At 30.3% G+C, this 21,454-nt stretch overlaps 1 protein-coding gene across 1 annotated transcript; it reads right to left on the bottom strand.

The window, feature by feature from the left end:
- Positions 1-1,172: 1,172 nt before the first annotated feature.
- LOC105766310 (expansin-A5) lies at positions 1,173-2,795 on the bottom strand. Its single transcript, XM_012585721.2, has 3 exons — positions 2,602-2,795; positions 2,229-2,517; positions 1,173-1,701 (listed from the first exon to the last, which is right to left on the bottom strand). The coding sequence occupies exons 1-3, from the start codon at positions 2,762-2,764 to the stop codon at positions 1,392-1,394; spliced, it is 762 nt and encodes a 253-aa protein (XP_012441175.1). The 5' UTR covers positions 2,765-2,795; the 3' UTR covers positions 1,173-1,391.
- Between the last annotated feature and the right edge of the window lie 18,659 nt (positions 2,796-21,454).

Below are 21,454 nucleotides of genomic sequence, written 5' to 3'. Positions count from 1 at the left end.
AAAACGTTTAGGGACTTAATGAAATAATTATTATTTTTAGATCGACTGAAAAAAGAGTGCGGCATGAGAGTATAGGGACACCTAATTAAAAATTTGGTCTATTTGCATGTTAGGTCTGTCCCCTTTTGAAATTAAATTTAAATAACCTTTAAAAGATATAACAATAACAAAAATAAGCTCTTCTCGTTTTTTTTTCAAAAATAATAAACTTAAAAAACTATATAAAATTCTTATTTAAATCATCCAATATGTCCTTCAAAAAATGTCTTCAAGTTTATCTAAATTTAAACATTTTCATTTCATTCCCTAACATATTTTAAATTTAATTTTAAAATGGGACAGACCTAACATGCAAATAGAACAAAAGTTTAATTAGTTGCCGCCATACTTTCATGGGACACTCTTTTTCAGCCAATCTTAAAAGGGTAATTACTTCATTAGATTCCTAAACGTTTTGTCCTTGCATGCTTCAGTTAGCAACACTAAATTTTTTTTTCTTTTTTGGGGCTTTTAGGGTGGCGCGGTCTGAGAAAATAGCGATATCCAACTCTACTGTATCATTTTCATAATTAATTTTAAATTTAAATTATTTTCACAATCTTTTTAACTTAAGAGGTGAAATTCCTTAATAAAACCCACAAAACTCGCATAATAGATTTTTTTAACGTCAATACTTTCTTTACACTTCAGTATAGTGTCGGTGCCACCAAAAGTTTTGAAAGTTGAGTTCAATGCTGGTTATCAAAGCTTTTTGAAAAGTCAAAACGAAGTCCAAATCTCACCACCGAAGGGGCCTTCAGTGGACCACTCAGCGTCACTCAATTGATTTTGGTAGTCCAAACGCTCGGATTTCCGATCAAAGTTCTTGAGCGACTAAAATTTTAGGTTTTCAATGTCGGTTCTCGGTCATAGTCATGATGTTGTTGTAATGATTGGGCTACCGCCCTAGTCCGATAGATCCCATACGAAATCTCTACTTCTACTTTACTAAAAAAATAGTATATAATTATACGAAATTTAATTAAGATGTCCAACAGTTTTAATTCAATTGGTAACAATATTATAGAAAAAGTGAGCTTCAGCATTTTAGCATTCAATAATAATTTAATTGTTGTAGGGTAAAACAGCAACCAAAGAAAACATTGCAGTAGCTTTTCACATGCAAAAGTACATTTTGGCTTGAAAAAACAAAGCTTTTATATTCATAATAATTTGATGTAATCAATACGCAAATAGTAAGTTTTCCCCCTTGGACAAAATCTTACCATCTTAAAAAGTCTAAAGATAAAACCATAGTTCAAAAATCAATGGCTGGAATAACCCCCAAAATAACAATCACTATATTCCACTATATTATAAATCCCCAGAGGAGAGAAAGGTTAAGTTGGTTGTTAAGACCTAAACTGGCGACCAATGTAAGTTTGTCCGAAAGACCAACTAGATGGAGCAACATCGTATGAGACAACAGCACGGCCATCACTGGTTGTGACAACAAACGATAGACTTTGTCCATTAAGGTATGTATTGCTTTGCCAGTTCTGTCCCCAGTTTCTGGACATTGGTTGCCATTTGGTCCTTGATCCTTTAATGGCTACAGAACGAACATCACCCGCACCTCCAACATTGGTCACCAGCACTAAATTGAAGTAAGAATGTCCATTGATTGTGAACCTTATTCTCCCTCTTCTCTTACACCACACCCTGAAAAAAAACGATAAACATTTTAATCAATACCTCGTTAAAATGTAATGTGTCAAGGTACGGAGATCTAATTTCCATTATCACTTGGACCGGAATTCAAGACATTGATATAAAGGAGAATAGGATTTTATAGGTAAAAGTATTATGGAGACCGTTATATATAGTAAGAATTAGATTGTATTTTATTTACTCTATTCAAAAAAATAGATAAGTTGGATCATTTATATTAAATTAAAGAGCAAATTTGTCATTTCTGTTAAATTTTTTTTTCATTTGTATTGTAAAAAATTAACGTTATTAATAGAATGACCAGGCAGTGACACATGATGTGCCACATGTATCTCATGCTGATATACATGGATCAATTTTAAACAATAAAAATGAATGAATTTTTTACAGAATGACTTGTTTGTTCTTTGATATGATGTATAGAGATTAATTTATCTATTTTTTAAGTAAAGTAAACAAAATACAATCTAACTCCTAATATACGAGCCCCATTGTACTTTCACCATATTTTTTGTTACCTTCTGTAAACGACAGGAACAATACCAGCTTTGTATTGGGCAATGTGTAGGAAAATAGGTTGTGAGAGATCAAAGTGGTGATTAGGAGGGTCACACCAACCTCCCGGAGGGCAGAAATTAGTGGCGGTGACCACAATGGAACCAGGCAGACACCATTGTGGGTCATTAACACACCTGATCTCATAACATGCACCACAGCTCAAGCCATTGTTAAACAATGCAGTGCTCAATGCTGCTGTATTAACACCATACCCTTGGCTGTATAGGTTTCCATAGCCACAAGCTCCACCTGTACAACACAAAACCGAAAATGTAAATTCATGTCACTATGTGTTTCTTGAATTCGGTTTTGAGTCTCATGTATGCTCAGTACCCATTGTGCCAGAAGCATCACCACCGCCATAGAAAGTGGCATGAGCATTGATCCAGGGTCCAAGATATCCATGATGGCCGCCATGGTTATGCCTTGGAAAACCGTGTACAAAGTTGATGATTGATGAAAGCAATAAAACTACAAGAAACCCCAGAAGTCCCATTGCCCTGCAAATGATACAAAACACAAATACTCCATAAACTAATGAAAATATAAGTATATTTAAATAAAAATTGGAAGAGGAAATAGAGATTGGGAGTAGTAAATGAACCTTGAAAAGAGTTGATTGTGGAACTGAAGAGGTGTTTGAAGGGAATAAATAGAGGGCAGTCAATATTACAACTTACTGACAAATCTGACACCTATTAAATTGGTGGACTTGGGACCAAGCAACTTTTATGTCACTAATTACATAATTTTAGCTTAGAGTCAAAATGAAGATTAAATTATTTAAATTTATTCAATTAATATGTAATAAAACAATTTTTTAATCTCGAATTTGAGTTGAAATAAAAATTCTTAAAATTTTAAAAAGAAAGACATTAGTGGGTTTTAATTCAAATTTAATTTTTACTTAGGAATTTAAATTCCACAATGATATTTTCAAAAATAAATTTACCAACACGAGTATCGTTTACACAAATAGGGTTTAGAAGCGGTTTTCAAGGCTCAAACCGCGTGGTATTGATGAGTGTGGATCGGGAAACAAAAGAAAAGCAATCCATGAAGCACTTGAGTGAGGTTTAAGTGAATTTGGATCTTAGTTTGAATTACTTCAATGAGTTAAACATCACATTCACAACAGTAAAGGATAACAATATTTTTTTTTTATCTATTTTAAGATTTAACTCTAATCTTATTTAGATCAGAATAATATTTAGGTAAAGTTCTATCAATAATAATGATTTCAAGATTTAAACTCAGTTTAAATATTTAGGAAGAAATTTACTGTAATTTCTTCCAACCATTTGTTGGTTATATGCAATTGCAAACAATATTGGTGCACATGTGTTCAAACTTTAAGGGCAACATTATTTAGAGAAATAACTATGAACCTCGAATATAAACCATAAAATGAACATAAAAATACCAAAAAATTCATACATAAGAAGAAAGAACATAATTCTGCTTTTTTTTTCTTTAAGCTTGGAATATGATATTGGAGTGAATTTTTTATTAACTTGGCATTAATATTAATATATTTTTTTTCAATTATAAACATGGTAAAAGTATTATGGAGGCCTTTATAATAGGAGTCAGCTCCTATTTTGCCTCTTTTATTAAAAAAATAGCATAATTCATTTACGTTAAATCAAAGAGAAAATTGGTCTTTTTAATTAAAAACTGGCATAGCTTACGGAATAACCGGACAGTTACACATGGTGTGTCATGTGTACCTCATGTCGACATATATGGACTAGTTTTTAACAATAGAATTGGATGAAATTTTTAACAGAAGAATCAGATTGCTCTTTGATCTAACCTATAGGGACTAATTTACTCATTTTTTTAGTAAAGTGGCAAAATACAATCCAGCTTCTAATACAATAACATTCATGATACTTTTACCTACATAATACCCATATAAAATTAAAAAATAAACACATAACAAGAATATTTTTTCCCCAGCAAATGCAAAATATATTAATAAAAGGGTAAAATCATTGTAGCTAGTGGTGTTGATTTGGAAAAGGACCAAAAACGAAAACAATGAAACAACATCAACACTCAAAACACCAATAAGCATGAAAAGTCCCCTCGTAAAAATTAAAATATCAAAATTCACCAACATGTCTACTCTTCTCAACGTAATCTATCAATATTTTTAGGCATGCTAGACCTAAAACTTCAGAGCTACAAGTACTGTATCCTCTCATTAGGGTTGACCGATAATCTTAGGGTCATGATTCATTGAAGTTATTGAAATATAAAAACTATGATTAATTATGTCAATTCTTTATATAATATATTATGTGTAAAATATTATTCAATCAGACACTAACTCGATTAGGCAATAATAATAGCATTTGATTAAATTGGTGTCACGAGTTAATCATACACTAAATGATAAAAATATGTTTCTTTTACGATATAAATTGTATTATTTTAATAGTGTTTTTCATTTTATATTTTAATAAAAAATACAAACATAATAAAATTTAAACTCGAGCCCTTATAATTTTTAAAAAAATAATTTTTAATATTTTTAATATTTATATTTTATCATTCAACGAAAACCTCATTTATTATTTATATATATTTTTATAAATATATTTATTGAATAATTCTATTTTTCAACCACAATACATATATCATAATTTAGTATATACATCAGTCAACTGATACAAAAGCAGCCAATTTAATTTCTAAAATCAGAAAATAATAAATAAAGTAAAATCAAATTGTAAATAGTAATTTTATATTATTGAAAGAACTTATAAAAATCACGTAGTAAGCAAAAAAAAAAAAACTACCACTCTTTCCTCATTAGTTACATTCTTGCTTTGACTTCTTTTTTCACTTATACAAAAGAATATAATATCATATTTTATTACTTGTAACCTTGTATATTAACGTTACTTTTGGGGTTTTTACAAAATAATATAAAAAATAAAAAATATCAAAATGTTATAAATTTTTTATTTATCAAAAAATATATAATTTTTTTATTTACCAAAATATATAAAAAAAATAAAAAAAAACCTACAAAAAAATCTGACCGATGTGACGGCACCTTGGTCACGCCAATGGCATTGGTGGCACCAAAGGTGCCAAAACCATTGGCGGCACCAATGGTGCCAATGCCATTGGCGGCACTATTCGTATTATAAAACTGAGATCTGTCCAACTAAAGGGAGAAAAATCAAAAGAAAAAAAAAAGAAGAAGAAGAGTTGCTGCGGAAAAGAAGAGAAAAAGAAAGAAAAAGAAGAGAAAAAAATGTATTTTTTTAAAAATAATTGATTATATTGTTGTTATTATTTTATATATTTTGTAATATTTTTTGTTTTAGTTTAGTTATTAAGATTAATAAAACTCAAAATAATAGTATTATTATTATTATTATTATTGTTGTTGTTGTTGTTGTTGTTGTTGTTGTTGTTGTTGTTGTTGTTGTTGTTGTTGTTGTTGTTGTTAGTATTAAGATGTTATTAGTGTATTAAGATGTAACTTAGTAATATAATTGTTAGCAAAAAACTAGTATTATTATTATGGTTACTTATTATTTTATTTACTAAAATAAACTAGTTAGTAAAAACTAGTATTATTATTATAGTTAGTTAGTTATTATTTTTAGTAAAATTAATAATTTTAGTGTGTATTATTTATAATTGGTGTGACAAATTTTAGTGTGTATTATTTACTAAAATAAACTAGTTAGTAAAAAACTAGCATCGATCGTTCCACAGTGCGACAAATTTGCGGTGCTTAATTCCCCAGTCCAATTGAACTCTTCCTCTCTTTGTCAAGCCCTGATCATCCCCCAACTGGCACGACGGATCAGGGATAGGTTGGATGCAGCCAAACTGCCGAAGCACCCGATCGCCGTGATACCACTCGACGACGTTGAAATTTATAATTGGTGTGTTAGTGCACCATATGCGGGAATCAACGAGTGCGGACAAGGATACAGCATTTGTAATTTCCCGCCTCCGATATGGCATCCATATAAACTGCATGAGTAATAACATTGTAACGAGTTAGACCGATAACATGTGAGTAAGATATAGAAATAGAATAGATGTCATGAATATTAGAATAGCAGCTTACCCCTTCCCGGGCATGCTGTTCAATCCTCAGGCGGTATATCGGGACATCACACGACTTCCCGATGCCTGGACGGGTCGTCCACCTACAAAAAATAGTATAGGGTTTAGGGTTGGTAACATTACTCAATATATTATGACTACAAATAATGACAATTTATATTTTATCACCTGAGTGGCAGTGGATACAGATAGGGTTGGTGACTAACGAGTGCCAAAAACGGCATCCGATAAAGCGCCTATGACTGCAGCAGTATGAGGCATCCGCCGATGTCTTTAACTTACGGCTCTGTCGCCCGACAAAGCTCTCGGTACAGTGTTGCTAGAACGGCGGAACCCCAGCTATACGACCTAGTAGTGGACAAATCAGCTAGCAGGGGCAAGTACGACAAATGCACACTGTCGCCGTTTGCATCAGGCATGAGTACTGCCCCTATCATATGCATGATGTACGCTCGAGCAACGCACATCAACTCACCTTCAGTGGCGGTCGCTGATAATTGTCTAATTTTGGCTTTTAGCCATGTAAATTTTATGCCGGAAAAATATTTATCACCGTCCTCTGGTGACTCTCCTAGGAGTTGATAGCAAACTACAGCCGGATCGGTGAATGAAGATACTCCCGTTACGGGACTCCCGTCAATTGGGAGCCCAAGCTGCACTGCAACATCCTCCAAGGTCACCGTGCACTCCCCGCACGGAAAATGGAAAGTATGGGTCTCCGAACGCCACCGCTCCACTAGCGCAGATAATAAATCAAAGCGCAAGTCGGAGGACCGGATTAATGCTACTGACCCAAATCCGGCTAGCTCCAAGTACGGCATCAATCGTGCATCCGGAGCTATATTTAAAACACTCACACAGCCCCTTAATACTCGGAGCGATTCCCGATAGTGTTAAATTACGAAAAATATTACGATAACATAATTTATTTGTATATCTGCGTATATCCTTTTAAATAAATAGAACTCTGATTAACAAATAATAAATCATACCGCGTTATTAGCGCATCGGATATGTGTCTAATATCGCTTCGAATCAATCGAGCCATTGCGATGCCTGCAAGTTGAAAAAAAAGTTAGTAAAAAAATCTTACTTCAGCCATTTATTCATATTTTTTTCTCCGCATTTTATTCCTTTAAAAAATATCATAATTTCTAATTTTATAATTTTACATTATTTGGTGCATAATGTTTGAAATTTATTAATCTAGTGTGTTATTTAAATTAATTTGGTGTAAAAAACTCTTACCCACGCCTTTGCTCGTATTATTTTCTTGATTTTATTACTTTAAATAAAATATATTATTCTCGTATTTTATTGTTTTAAATTATTTCATTACATTTTCTTTGAAATATTTTGTATTAATTATTTCTGAATTTTAAAAAGTTAGTAATACACTCTTACTTACGCCATTTGTTCATATTTTTTCTCCGCATTTTATTACTTTAAAAATATCATAAACTTAGTCTTTTATAATTTTACATTATTTGATTGCATAATGTTTGAAATTTATTAATTTAGTGTGTTAAGGGGAATAAAAGAAAATAATAAATAATGAGGGATTAAGAGGTAATTAGCCACATATTGGTGCGACCTTTTATTCCCTCCATCACCTTTTTTCCTCTGTTATTTTGGTAAATAAAAAAATTATAATATTTTGGTATTTTTTATTTTTTGTAATATTTTAGTAAAAACCGAAATAAACCCTTTCCCGCCCTTTGGTCGTATTATTATTTTCCGATTTTATTACTTTCAATAAAACTATATTATTTTCGTATTTTATTATTTTATATTATTTCAGTACATTTTGTTTCAATTATTTGTATAAATTATTTCTAAATTTTTTAAAAATTTACTAATACACTCTTACTTGACCATTTGTTCGTATTTTTATCCGCATTTTATTATTTTAAAAATATCGTAATTTTTATTTTATAATTTTACATTATTTCAATTTATTATGTTTGAAATTTATTACATGTACATTTTTCGCATTTTATTATTTTCGATAAATATACAATTCCGTTTTTTCTTTTCGTATTTTATGTTTTCTTAAACATACTTCTTTGTCATTTTACTTTTAATGCTATTTTCCTAAAATTTTAATTTCAAATTCTAAGTAAATTTCATAAAAAATCCTAATCAACATACAATGTACATACCATTATTTTTTCATTCTAAATATATTTCATAAAATATATATACTAAATAAAATAATAAAATAACTATAATGTACATAACATAAATTTTAAACACACAAATATTACAAAAAATTTAAATTTATAAAAAATTTACCTTTTTTCCTTCCTTCCCTCTTCTTCTTCTTTTTTTTTCTCTTCTCCTTTCCTTTTCTTTCCTTCTTTCTTTCTTTTTTCTTCTCTTTTCCTTTTCTTCTTCTTTCTTTCTTTTTTTCTCTTCTCCTTTCCTTTTCTTTCCTTCTTTTTCTTTCTTTCCTCTCTTTTCTTTCTTTCTTTCTTTCTTTCCCTCTCCTTCTACCCCCCACCACCGACCCCCCCTATTATCTCTTGGTGCATTAATGGTATTGGCACCATTGGTGCCATAATGCCATTGGTGTGACCAGGTAAATCAGTCATCGGTCGATTTTTTTGTAGGTTATTTTTTTATATATTTTGGTAAATAAAAAATTATATATTTTTAGTAAATAAAAAAGTTATAACATTTTGGTAATTTTTATTTTTTATATTATTTTGTAAAAACCCTTACTTTTGTTAATGATTTAAATTTTAATAAAATTTTAAAAAATCAAAATTTAATTTATTTTCATATTTTCATATTATTTGTTAATATTTTTATTATTTTGACTTTTCCATATTTTTAATATTTTTAATATAGTAAGAATTATTTCTTTTGATATTCTTAATCTTGTTGTCGTAAAAAACTCAACTTTGAGGGAAGATGAACTGACAATGTACTTTCACAACTTTCGTCAACAAGGTGAGTGAACGAATTCATAGGTCTACTTTGAAGGATGCTTTCATGGTGTATGGGGAGGTGGTAAATGTCTACATCGCGTATTGGAACCATAAAAGGAGGTATGATAAGACAACTTTTGCTTTTGTTCGATTCAGATATGAAGTTGACTTGAGGCTTGCGATCCAAAGTGTAACAATAGGGTTATTGATGGGCTCAAAATAAAGGTAAATGTAGTTAGCTAGACTTCTTGTTTGCATGCTTTCTTTTATTAATCACTTTATCACCCGATTTTTCTTGGGTTCAATTCTTGAAACGCTCAAAGTGTTCCATTGTAGCACTTATAAATATTACATCTGACCTATCACATTTGCAGTACATCACTATATTTATTATTGTATTTGTTTTGATTCATAGCCTAGGTGTATGCATACCGGGGCGCGTTCAGTTATGGCAGTATAACTCCGAAGAAGGAAGTTTTTGGAATAACATGTTCAATGCAAAATGTGAAAATGGTGTTAATAATTTACTCCTACAAAATGTACACCAATGTAATAAATCTTGGGTATGGAAGAACATTATTCATCCTTTTGCTATAATGTTGAGCATGGGAATGTTTTTAAAGCTTATATCCGCTACATTGTTAGGAATAGTAAGCTTATTAGTTTCTAGACTGACAAATGGATATGGAATTTCAAATTTAAAAGTAAAAAATTTAGCATGGAAACTGATGAGGGGGAGGATCCAACTAAATTTGAAATGGCAAAGAGAAGTCATCTTGTTAGAATTTGCGATGTGTTCCTTCTGTCAATTGCATTTGATACTATTGACATCTTCTTTTTGGAGTGCCATGTTTCGTGGAGCTATTGACAACATTGGTATGCTAATTTGAACCTTAACTTAGTGCCACAGGGCTAGAACTTTAGTCTGGCAAATCGTGCAGCCTTGGGCAATTCCTTTGCTTCAAATCTGCCTAAGTCAACCTAACTCTCAAAATATGATATTTCACAAAGGAATTTCTCTAAGGCAGCGAAATAAAATAAATAAATAAACTCTCAAACAAAGAAGCAAACAACAAACAGAAAAGCCACAAAAAAAAACTAAGCACACCAAATGTTTGAGTAAATGCTCTTAAAGAGTTTCTATTACTTTGAAAAATTACAATTGAGTGGGACAAGTGAGATGATTACAAATGATGGGGAAGGTCTTTATTTATAGTTGAGCTCCCCTAGATCCAACGGTACAGTTTAAATTACATCGACGATCGATATCAAAGCTTATCTACAAGATAATAGTCCTAAGGGATTTAAACTCTATACAACCTTATCCTTTAAGATTACAAATATTAACATAGTAACTCTAGTTTTACTAGAGTGTTTCACTTGGCCACCAAGGCTTTAAGTAGACGGGCTTCATGTGTTCCACGAATCGACCCAATTCAAGTGGGTTAAATAAGCCCCATTTAATCAATTGACCTCTATGGGATGCTCTGTGTGCATTCGTCACGGTATTTGATCCACTACTTATGACACTAGTACTATCATATGAATCTAGAAGCTTTTTAAGGCTTGGAATGGTGCCGATTGTGATTCCCATCTTAAGCCTGTTCGGAGAATTTTTTTTTTCACTTTCTCATGGTTGTAGTTGTAAAGAAACAAAATTATGTTTAATGGAAATGTTTTGGACTCCGTTCAACTCTATGATACTATTGTTTTGAGACTTGAAAGATGGTGCCAAGTGAAATTGCCGGAAGCTAGACTTTCAATCAATGATTTCTTACTTTGTCCTTCTAATTTTTTTTCCTTATACTTAAGGCTAGTTTGAGTGGTCATAATTGCAATTGGTTTTCGCCACCTCATAAAGTCTTGAAATTTAATATTGATGGAGCAGCCTAAAATAGTGTGGGCCTGTTAGGATTGAAGGTAATTAAAATATAGTAGTGGTATATCATTGTTGCAATTCTCTAAATCTTTTGGTTGTGTGGACCTTACGTCATTGAACTGTTGGCTCTCAAGGAATCGTGTCATATTTTCTATGCTTCAAGATGAGTGTCTACTGATGGCCTTATTGAAATTGATAGTAGCAATGTAGTGAATTGTATTAACCGCCCTTATATTGCACCTGATATCTTGAATGATACTATTATATCCATCTATGGGTTTTTTCACAAGAAAATCTTGGGGATTAATTTTGTGTTGGAAAAAATCTGATTTTGAAAACGGTTTTCTTGCACAGTGGAAAATTAAAATTTTGAAAACTGGCCCGATTTGTGATATTTATAGTAAAAAACCTTAGATCGAAATCGTACCTGTGTGTTCGGTTAAGCGGGTCCTTGATGTTTCAGGCTTTCAACCAAATGATATTCTCCACTATTCTCATACCACAAACTATTTCGAGCGTGTGCTTGAACCAATTGAATCAAAACACACCTAGAAAAAGTTTTCTTTTCCTTTTTGGGGTGAAAACAAAAATTCTCTCTTTTTTAATAGAAACTGGTAGAATTGTTATTCTAGAAAAATACATTTAATAATTGAGAATAAATTCTCTTGATTTTTTGACAAAGTAAAAATCCCTCAAAGTTGTGTAAATAGATCTACTAGTGTCATTTATTTACAAGGAAAGAAGGTAGAACCCTTGTTAAATTGTAAATGTTTATTTCAAATAGAAAAACAACTTCCTGGTCCAACTAGGAGAGGTGGAGAGGCTAATAAGGTGTGTTTCCCCTTATATGTATTATGATGGAGATTCGTGCCTATCTCAAATCAGGTCTAATTACGAGTACTTCTTGGGTCTTTTGACACAGTACTCTGTAATGTGATTCAACCTGATTTGGTTTTTCTATTCCCTAAAATAAACTTTAATATTCTATACTAAACAATTTTCTCATCCTAAATTTTACCTCTAGTAAAACTTTGATGATTTTAACCCTGATAAAATTTTTGACATTTTACCCCTAGTAAAATTTTGAGAAAATATTTTCAATATTTCATAACTCAACATGTTCACTATGACCGAATGGTTTATTTTCATTTTCAGGCTTTAAAACAACTCAAAAATATAAACTCATTCTTTCAATTATTTTTAAGTAATCCATATAATTGCAAATGGATCATTTCCATTACCATTTCCATTTTTGGGAGCCTACATTCATTTCCAAATGATTTCATTTTTCCATTTCGGAAAAACCCATAATCATTCCTGAATGTTTTCTCTTTATCTTTTTCCAATTCATTCTGTTCATTTCTATTCAAACTCATAATTCATTTCTAGTTTCAACGAGCTAGCGAAGGGACTGATTGGACATATGTAATTAGGGCTCAAATGATTTATAATTAAGTTCCAACTTTTTGCCTATTAATTATAAACTCATTTAGTCATGAAGTCATTCCACTATAGTATCATGAATGAGCTTTCCCTAACAACATACCATTACAAAAGCAACTATTCAATGCTCGTCCAATGGCATTGTCATAAGTGTGTTACCCTAATAGGATAGCATTTCATCTCTTTGGGATAATATCCGCTCTCCCAATATGATTCTATTTTATCTCTTGGTAACCATTATATTTTCCTTCATGAAAAGTCAATCATTATCAAATGGTGATCAAGTCATCCATCACAAAGACGAATGACTCGTGGCCACGTTTACTTTTCATCAACTATATAATGCCTATGAGAGGATATCATTTACCAATGTACCGAGCTATGAATTCCACTATCGTGAATGATGTTACATACTACAAAAGTCGTGCACCCAACGCACCAGCTTTCGGTTCCTTATTTATTTGAACTCAGATTTTTACTTATATCAAAGTGTATGAGTGACGCATACATAGTCCGCCACCCACTCAGAATTTTGGTATGCCACGCTATGAACGTCACAAACGAATAAATTAAAAAATGAATTTAGGATCTATTCTACTTGGGTCCATTCTGATGTACTTTCGGTCCTGTTAGTCACATCTATGTCACTATCTTCTGGGAGTCATCTGCTTCGATGCCAAAGATAAAGCATCTCCCCAATTAGACTTGATAGACTACATGTTAGTCTCTCAATTGGTTTGTTCATTTTCAATTAGACTAAGAATATGTTTAGATTCGTCTACTAATATAAGTTATCTTTCTATATTACAATCCGACCATGTAATACCGCTTAATATTAGTTAAACATTGGACAACCAATGAGCAACATTTGCTTCCATTTTACTTTGCGTGCAAAAATCATGTGAGAACAATATACAAAGTATTAATGTAATTTATGAATAATTTTATTTATCAATCTGTTCGAAAAATTACAAGTGTACTTAAACAAAAATACTACACTAAGGGCACCAGATCCATCATTATGTTCTTAGAGAAATTAACATTACTGTAGATAGCCTAGCAAAATTTGGTATTAGCAGACTAATTGACTTTCTTCTTGTTTGTCCTATTGGAGCCTAAAAGTCTAGTCGACCACGTATAGGTAAGAGACTATTCTTTTGGTGTCTTTACTTTATAGTTGATTTGGACAGACGACTCTTACTTGTTTTGCTCTTAGTGTGCATCTAGATTGGGATTTAAAGTGTGTTATATGCAGTTTTCGTGCATTTATGTGTGGTTGTTGTAGGGAGTGGTGCAACTCTCTTATCATCTATCAATTTACTTATGATGTCCAATTTTGTCAGCTGTTTTGGAGCAAGGGTAGACTATTTTTTCCTGGATTGTTCGCAAAAAATGTGTAGTTGGTATCTATTATAAGTGGATATGGCTTTATTGCCTTTGATTTTTTGTAGTTTCACTTTTGGTTGTTGCGAGTTGTTAGATGAGCTATGTAGCGTAAGGCTTGCCTTTGTTGTAAGCCCTCTCGAATTTAGGATACTACTTTTGTATTGTCATTGGTTTTTTATCAATTACGCTTGTATTTTGACATCTCATATCATGATTGATGATTGGTTAATAAGAAGCAAAGTGCACTCTTTTCCTTCTTTTGTTATCTCAGCTTTAGCTTCAGCTTGAATTGGGTATGAAAGGGTTTTTAATGAGGCACAATATTTTAAAGAATATATTTTTAATATATTTTCTAGAACCTTAGCTGTCCTATATTTGAATTTCTCCTCATGTTTGAACAACTTCTTGAACTGCATATTTTGTAACACTAAAAAAAATCGATATATTATAAAAGTAGTGTTGAATTAAATAGTGTATAATTGATTTCCGGTAAAATGAGGTGGAGATATAAAGATGATAATAGAGAAGGTTAAGAAATGCTAAAGAAAATTTTAAATTAAGAAGTATGTTGAGATATGTTAGTCTAAAGCAATGATTAAATTGCAAATATGTGAAAGGTTTGTGACCCAAGTGTAAATATTCAAAAATTTGAAGGGGTCAAAGTGTAAAAATGAGAAAGTTACAGGACTAAGAGTGAAAATAAACCAATTTATTTTGACATGGAATTGACATGTAAGGACCAAATTGAATAAGTGGAGAAATAAGAGGGACTAAATTACAATTTTAACAAAAATAAATAGAGACTCAATGATGGAATTTTGAAGAAATGTGAAGGGTAAAATCGTCATTTAGTAAGAAAGATAATATTTGGGGTGTAATGATGATATGAGAGATATTTTAAATAATTTATTTAATTAAATAATATATTAATAATAATTAAATTAGTTATTTTATAATATTTTAATAATAAAATAATAATAATATAAAAGGGAGGAAAGATGAATAATTTTCTTCATCCTTCCCTCCCCAACTTGAATGGAAAAATGGAGAGGAAAAATTCTTTCTTTTACAATTTGGTCCTTACCATGAAATTTCATTTTTTTTCTTCCAAATTATTTGATAATTTCCGTAGTCACCCAAAAGGAGAAGTGAAGTAAAGATACTAGAGAGTATGTTCAACAATTTAGAAGCAAGAAATTGGTAGCTTAAAGTGAAGAAAATTAGAAGAAAATGGAAAGATAGTGAGGAAGATGAGAAAGAAATGGAAGTGAGGAAAAAGGGAAGAAACTCTTGACAAAAAAAAAAAGTTAAGTTTTCATACAAACCATACTTGTATTCAATAAAACTAAATATGTTGAAAATAAAATGTATGAAATTTGTATTTTAATCTAAATTCTTGAAATAGAAAGTATGTAATGAAGAATGACATGTAGAAACTTGAAATACTAAGCTTTCAAGTAAGAGATAATATGATGTGTGTTGTAAAAATCATTAAGAATTAAGAAATGAGTATGTTGTCTACACATAAATATAAGTGATTAAATTGAATAGAAATCAAAGTTATAAGGACTATGTATGATTAAATCAATATAAAGAACCTTAGAAAAATAGAAATTTACTAAAAATAATTTTGGACATGACAATGACTCTACTTTGAAAATTCACCAAAAATTTAGAAATTGAGTTAGAGGTTGAATCAAATATGAAATTAAATCTTAATGAGTTTAATTTTGCATAGAAAAATGGTGCAAGCAATGAAATTATAGATTGTGAGAAATAATAATTTTATCGACAATGTCGAATGATTTCAAGTTCCCTTTTTGAATTTGAAAATTCATTATATTCATAAAATCTTAATGAATCTATTTTCAAGGAAACAAACGGTAACATAATACTAGATTTGTACTAAAAGATATTTAATTTTTAGTGAAGAAAGGTCGAGTTGCTTAGTAGCAGAATAGGGGAAGTTTTGAGTAAAAAATTGTATTAATTGGCTTATGTGAAAATTCTGAAATTTTTATGGTAAAAATGTCATTGAGTCTAGTTTCAAAAATAACAAACGGATCCTAATTTTGAGTTTTGTAGAAAAAATAATAAATAATTTAGTGACTACTACTTGAATGGACAGCTTTACTAAGAGTATACATGTGATTCGTGTAATCATAATTAATGTTACATGAAAGCATGTTATACTAAACACTAAAGGATCTTACATATGTACAATAAGAATGTGGATTGGAGCGGAGGAGGAGTGAAATTAGTAGAAGGGTTAAAATATTATGAAGTTGTTATAAGTGTTGAAATGACTAATACATATGAGAAGCTTAAAAGAATAGATGCGATAAATAAGTGAATAATGGTTATTTAATGTGTTAATGAAATGTTAGCTAATAAATTGAAGTATTGTGTTGAAGGATATATTGATTGGATTAACTAAATTGTGAAATGTATAAACTATTTTTGTAATGACCCAAAATTCATGGGCATCAGAAAAGTACATTATCGGGCATCCGTCTTAGCGAAATGGGTTTGTAAATAATTATTAGAAATATTTATGAGTCTAGTAGTGTGTTTAATTAAGTTTTATTTAGGTGAATTTAGCTTAATTAGGAGTAATTGCATAAAAGGATTAAATTGAATAAAGGATAAAAGTTGAATTATAGATTAAAAGAAAATATAAAGAACCAAAATGGCAAATATGCCATTAAGTAATGGTTGAGGCAGCAAAACAATGAGAAAAATCTAAAGATTTTTAATGATTTAAGTTATTATTAATTAATATTAAAATATAATAGTATAAATTATTATTTAAATGATATTATCTTATTAAATTAATGAAATATATATAAATTAAAGCTAATCGTATGGTAATAAAAATATACATGTGTAATAGTTATATTTGTACAATTGTATTATATTTATTTAGTTACTTTTTATTTAAGTAAAAGATATTTATTAATTAAATAATTATATTATAAGATTTTTATGAGATAAATAAATTAAAACATGACAAATGTATGATGATGATATAGTACATAATATTACACTTGTAATAAATATATTAATTATTAAATATATATTTACCAAGTTATTATATTATTATTTAACAAATAAAGCATAAAAATAAAATGGAAATAAATAAAATAAGGACAATTGGATGGTGATGATAACATACAAGTGTAAAATATATGTGTGTACAAATGTCATATAAATATTTGTTATTAAATAGATATTTATTATAAAAATTATTATTATAACTATCATTATAATAATATCTAAAAGAATAAACAAATAAATGAAAGAAAAAGAAACAAAGAAACAAAACAGAGAACGAAAGAGGGAGAAAAGAAAGGAAAGACAGAAAGGAAAAACTAGGGTTTGGAAGCTTTAAGCTTTAATTGGTAAGTCAATTAAGTCATTTTCTTTTAATTTTGATGTTTTAGAAGCTTTAGAACAATGTTTTGTTGAATTTAAGTTGAAGTTTTGAAAGTTCTTAGGTTTTTGAACATAGTTCATGTTGAACAAAATAATGGATTGGGGGTTTAATTGAATAAATTTCAAGTTAGAATTGATTAAAGGATTAAATTGTAAAGTAGGCTATAAGTTTTGTGTTGTAGGGATTAAAATTGAAAGAAGTTTTAACGTAGGGTTTTATTATGAACATTAGATAGTTAAGTAGAATATGGAAGGAAATTGAATAGAAATAAAGTATGAATTGAGTTAGAAAAGTAAATGAGTTAATTAGGATTAAATTGGAATTAGGGTATGAATTGAAAAGAAATTCAATTAATTATTGTAAATTAGTGTTGTAATTAATAATGTAAATTATTATTATTTTCTAGCTAACAAAGAACCCGAGGCATCGGCATCGAAAAGAAAGGAGAAAGCCATCGAGGACTAAAACGGGAGATTTACGGTTTGTATTACTATAATATAATTCAAATTACTTTTTATTAAATGTTTTAAATAAATATCTACTTGTTTGACTAGGTTATTCGTAAGATTGCTGAAATCGAAGCAGCTAGCGGCAAAGAGATGTCAATGCCAACAGTTGAGGATTTCATTGACCCGACCAAGTTGGAGGTGAAGCAGATAGCAAATAGAATGCTGCAGGAGGTGAAGCAGATAGCAAATAGAATGCTGAAATCGAAGCAGTTAGCAGCAAAAAGATGCTCAATGGCCTTGCTCCGTAGCTCGGGTCGTATCCTTCTTCTACCACCCTCTCTCGAAACCTTTCCATCACTTGCAGATAGCAAATAGAATGCTGCAAGGTGATTAACAGGCTTAAAGGCAAAGAAATTTGAATAACCTCCAACTTAACTCAATTCATACATTCTATTTGCTATGCGCACTTCTTTAGTGGCGAAAAGGATTTACAAGAGAGGGTGGTGAAGATTCAATTTTGCATTACAACAACTATGTTTCTAAGAACTTCAAACTGCAACTTAAATTCAACAAAATTGTTTTAAAGCTTCTAAAACATCAAAAATGACTTAATTGACTTACCAATGGAACCACAGTAAAACGGACTCGAACACGCAGGTGAACAACACCACACCAAGATAGCTTGTTTGAGCATAAACTACACCACACGAAAGCACCAAAGTGTAAAGCTCGTAGGCATCAAATGTTTATATGTAGTCAAATACATCCCTCCACCACCCCAAGGTCTCCCAGAGACAGTGAATACTCAATGATCTACAACGAATGCTGGATCCCGAAGTAACAGATCACAATCTCCACATCATCAACTAACTCGTATACAAATGCACATATGACCCCATTGGCATGCCAACTATATCGTAGCTTTTTGCTAAGTTCACATGGGCATCAATCATCCATATTTGCAAAAACGTAATATGTAACCATCATATATCAATTTTCGAATTCATCGATCAAGTTTGAACATAAATCACACTTACAATTAATAATGCATTTAAGTTCTCTTGTCATTCTTCTAGTTACCAATCACTAGATATAGCAACATTCACTTAGAGCAACTCAACTCAATTCATTTATGTTACTAGCCAAGTATGTCAATTTCCAACAAAACCTTAACATAAGTTCAAATAGAGATAAAAATGAAAATAAACACAAGCATACTTATTTAACAAATAAGGGTAGTAAGTTCCATAAGAACTTACCTTTCAAAAAACAAAATGAGTAAATTTCCCAAGAACTACTCCACAATTTTAGCCTTTCTTTTGCAAGCTCCACTTTATCCAATTATTGTTTTATACAAATATATATACATACCAAATCAATATCATATACTAACACACAATAGTTATTCAATGGCTCATAACAACAATGCCTTGAGATGCATGATCCTAATTAATCCCTTTTTCAATATACACATATTTTGCATTTTATTCAATTTAGTCCCTAAACTTGGGATAATCATATTTTTCGATCCCTAACTTTGGATCAAAATTTGATTTCACATTCTTTCATTAGGGACCCTATGCTTTTTATTTGTAGCATAATTTCATGATAGGTTTTATATTTATTCAATTTAGTCCCTATTATTACAAAGCTAACAAACAAGTTTATTTAAATTTACAATTTAGTCCCTATCATGATCTAAACTTAATAACTGTCAAATTCAAGCCTAATTCATCAATTTATTAACAATGAAAACTTACTAAAAAGTTAACAATGGAACAAATTGATACATGAGTTAGCTAAATCAAGCTCTCATGGTCATATATCTATAAAAAAATCATGAAAAAGGGTTTGGTTTTCTTACCAAATTGGTGGTTGAATGTTTAGCTTAAGCTTAAGGCTTTCTCCCTTTTGCTTCAAGAAAGGATTGTGGCAAATGGAGAAGATGAGAATGTTTTCATCTCTCCTCCCACTAACCAACATATATATCTTAATAAAGATCTAATTAATCTAATTTAATTAACTTAATTAAGCCTTATTTATGTTAATTTTATTATTAAATAATCTAAGTGAAAAACATCATCGATGTATTTCATGATGGAAAATGGTTTAATAATCATTTTGACCTTTTTGATTAATTGTAATCTAGGTCTTTAAAGATTTTCTTAATTAAAACTCAATAGCTATTGGACTTTTATAATTTAGTCCTTGAGTTTTAATTAAGCGACTTATCGGCTAAATTACTTGATTGTTCTTTATTATATTATCATATTGATTCCGTAAATATTTCTATTTTATATTTACAGGCTCGATTCTGAAATAGGGTTTCAAATCCACTTACCTTTACTATATTTAGCTAGTAAAATTCATTTATATATATACACACATCATGGCTCACTTTCACTTTAAATGCACCTTAAAAAATCTATCATTCTCCTCTCATTATTGCTTTCCTCCTTTTAAGTTTGTTGAGTATTTTTTGTTGTGATTTTATGTTCCCATTTTATAATGGAAAAACTTGTTAAATCTTGGGAGATATGCTATACAACGAAATATCCTTAAGGATAGTGTCTAGCACACTTCAAGCTATTCAACTCATATTCTTAGTTATTTGGTGTACTATTTGCCAACAAATTTTCAACCCGACAACGAATGTGTACTTGCAAACTATTTGAATAGTTTAAAAAAGAAAATTTAATTTAATTTATCTCGAGTATCTTTTAGCAAAGAGTGACTCAAATTGTCCATGAAATAAATGAGAAAGCGGTTACAATTTATATTGACATCTTAAGATTTAGGATTGAAGTTAACATTTTTCTTAAATTGTAATGTAAATTTAGATTATTGAATTTTTATTTATTTATATTTACTATATCATTTAAATTAATTGAAACGTGAATTTGAGCGATATTAAGTTACTCTTTATTATATAAACCAACTATTAATTGAACGTAGTAAACAATTGAGATTAGACAACACTTTTGGTGTCAGGTGTGATGTCTATGTTACATCTTCTTCTCCCATGATGCTGACCACAAGCTCTCGCAGACGTCAGTTGTGATGTGAGGCAGCCGATAGACATGTTGTTATCATATATTAGTAAAAGTGATCAGCAATTTTCCATTTGAGGGACCAAGGTCCATTTATGATTTATCTCGCTCCGATTCTGTTTTAATTCGACTTAAGACATGAATTTCGTATTAAAAACTTAATTTGAGATAAACAACTCACATACCTAAGCAATACAAATGCTGGTATTGTGCAGATTTTCTGCTGATATTTGTAGATGATTCCGATGCTAAATAGCTTGTTTAGTAGATATAGATAAGAACAAATATTATAATGACTTTTAAAGCAGCACATTTATCATAAATGTTGGGATCAAACTAAGAGTAATGATATACATCTATCTGGATCTACAATTAAAACAAGGCATAGAGAGAAGAGTTAAAATGGATCCCAATCATTTCGTCTCGGTGTTCTAAAATGGTGCCGACATCATTAAGTAATAACATAAGATTAATGATAAAGGGCAAGAAGTGTCAGCGCCTGAAAAATA

Source organism: Gossypium raimondii, chromosome 7 (genome assembly GCF_025698545.1).
Source record: "Gossypium raimondii isolate GPD5lz chromosome 7, ASM2569854v1, whole genome shotgun sequence".
Taxonomy (NCBI): Eukaryota; Viridiplantae; Streptophyta; class Magnoliopsida; order Malvales; family Malvaceae; genus Gossypium; species Gossypium raimondii.
This window is presented reverse-complemented; position numbering and strand designations above follow the sequence as displayed.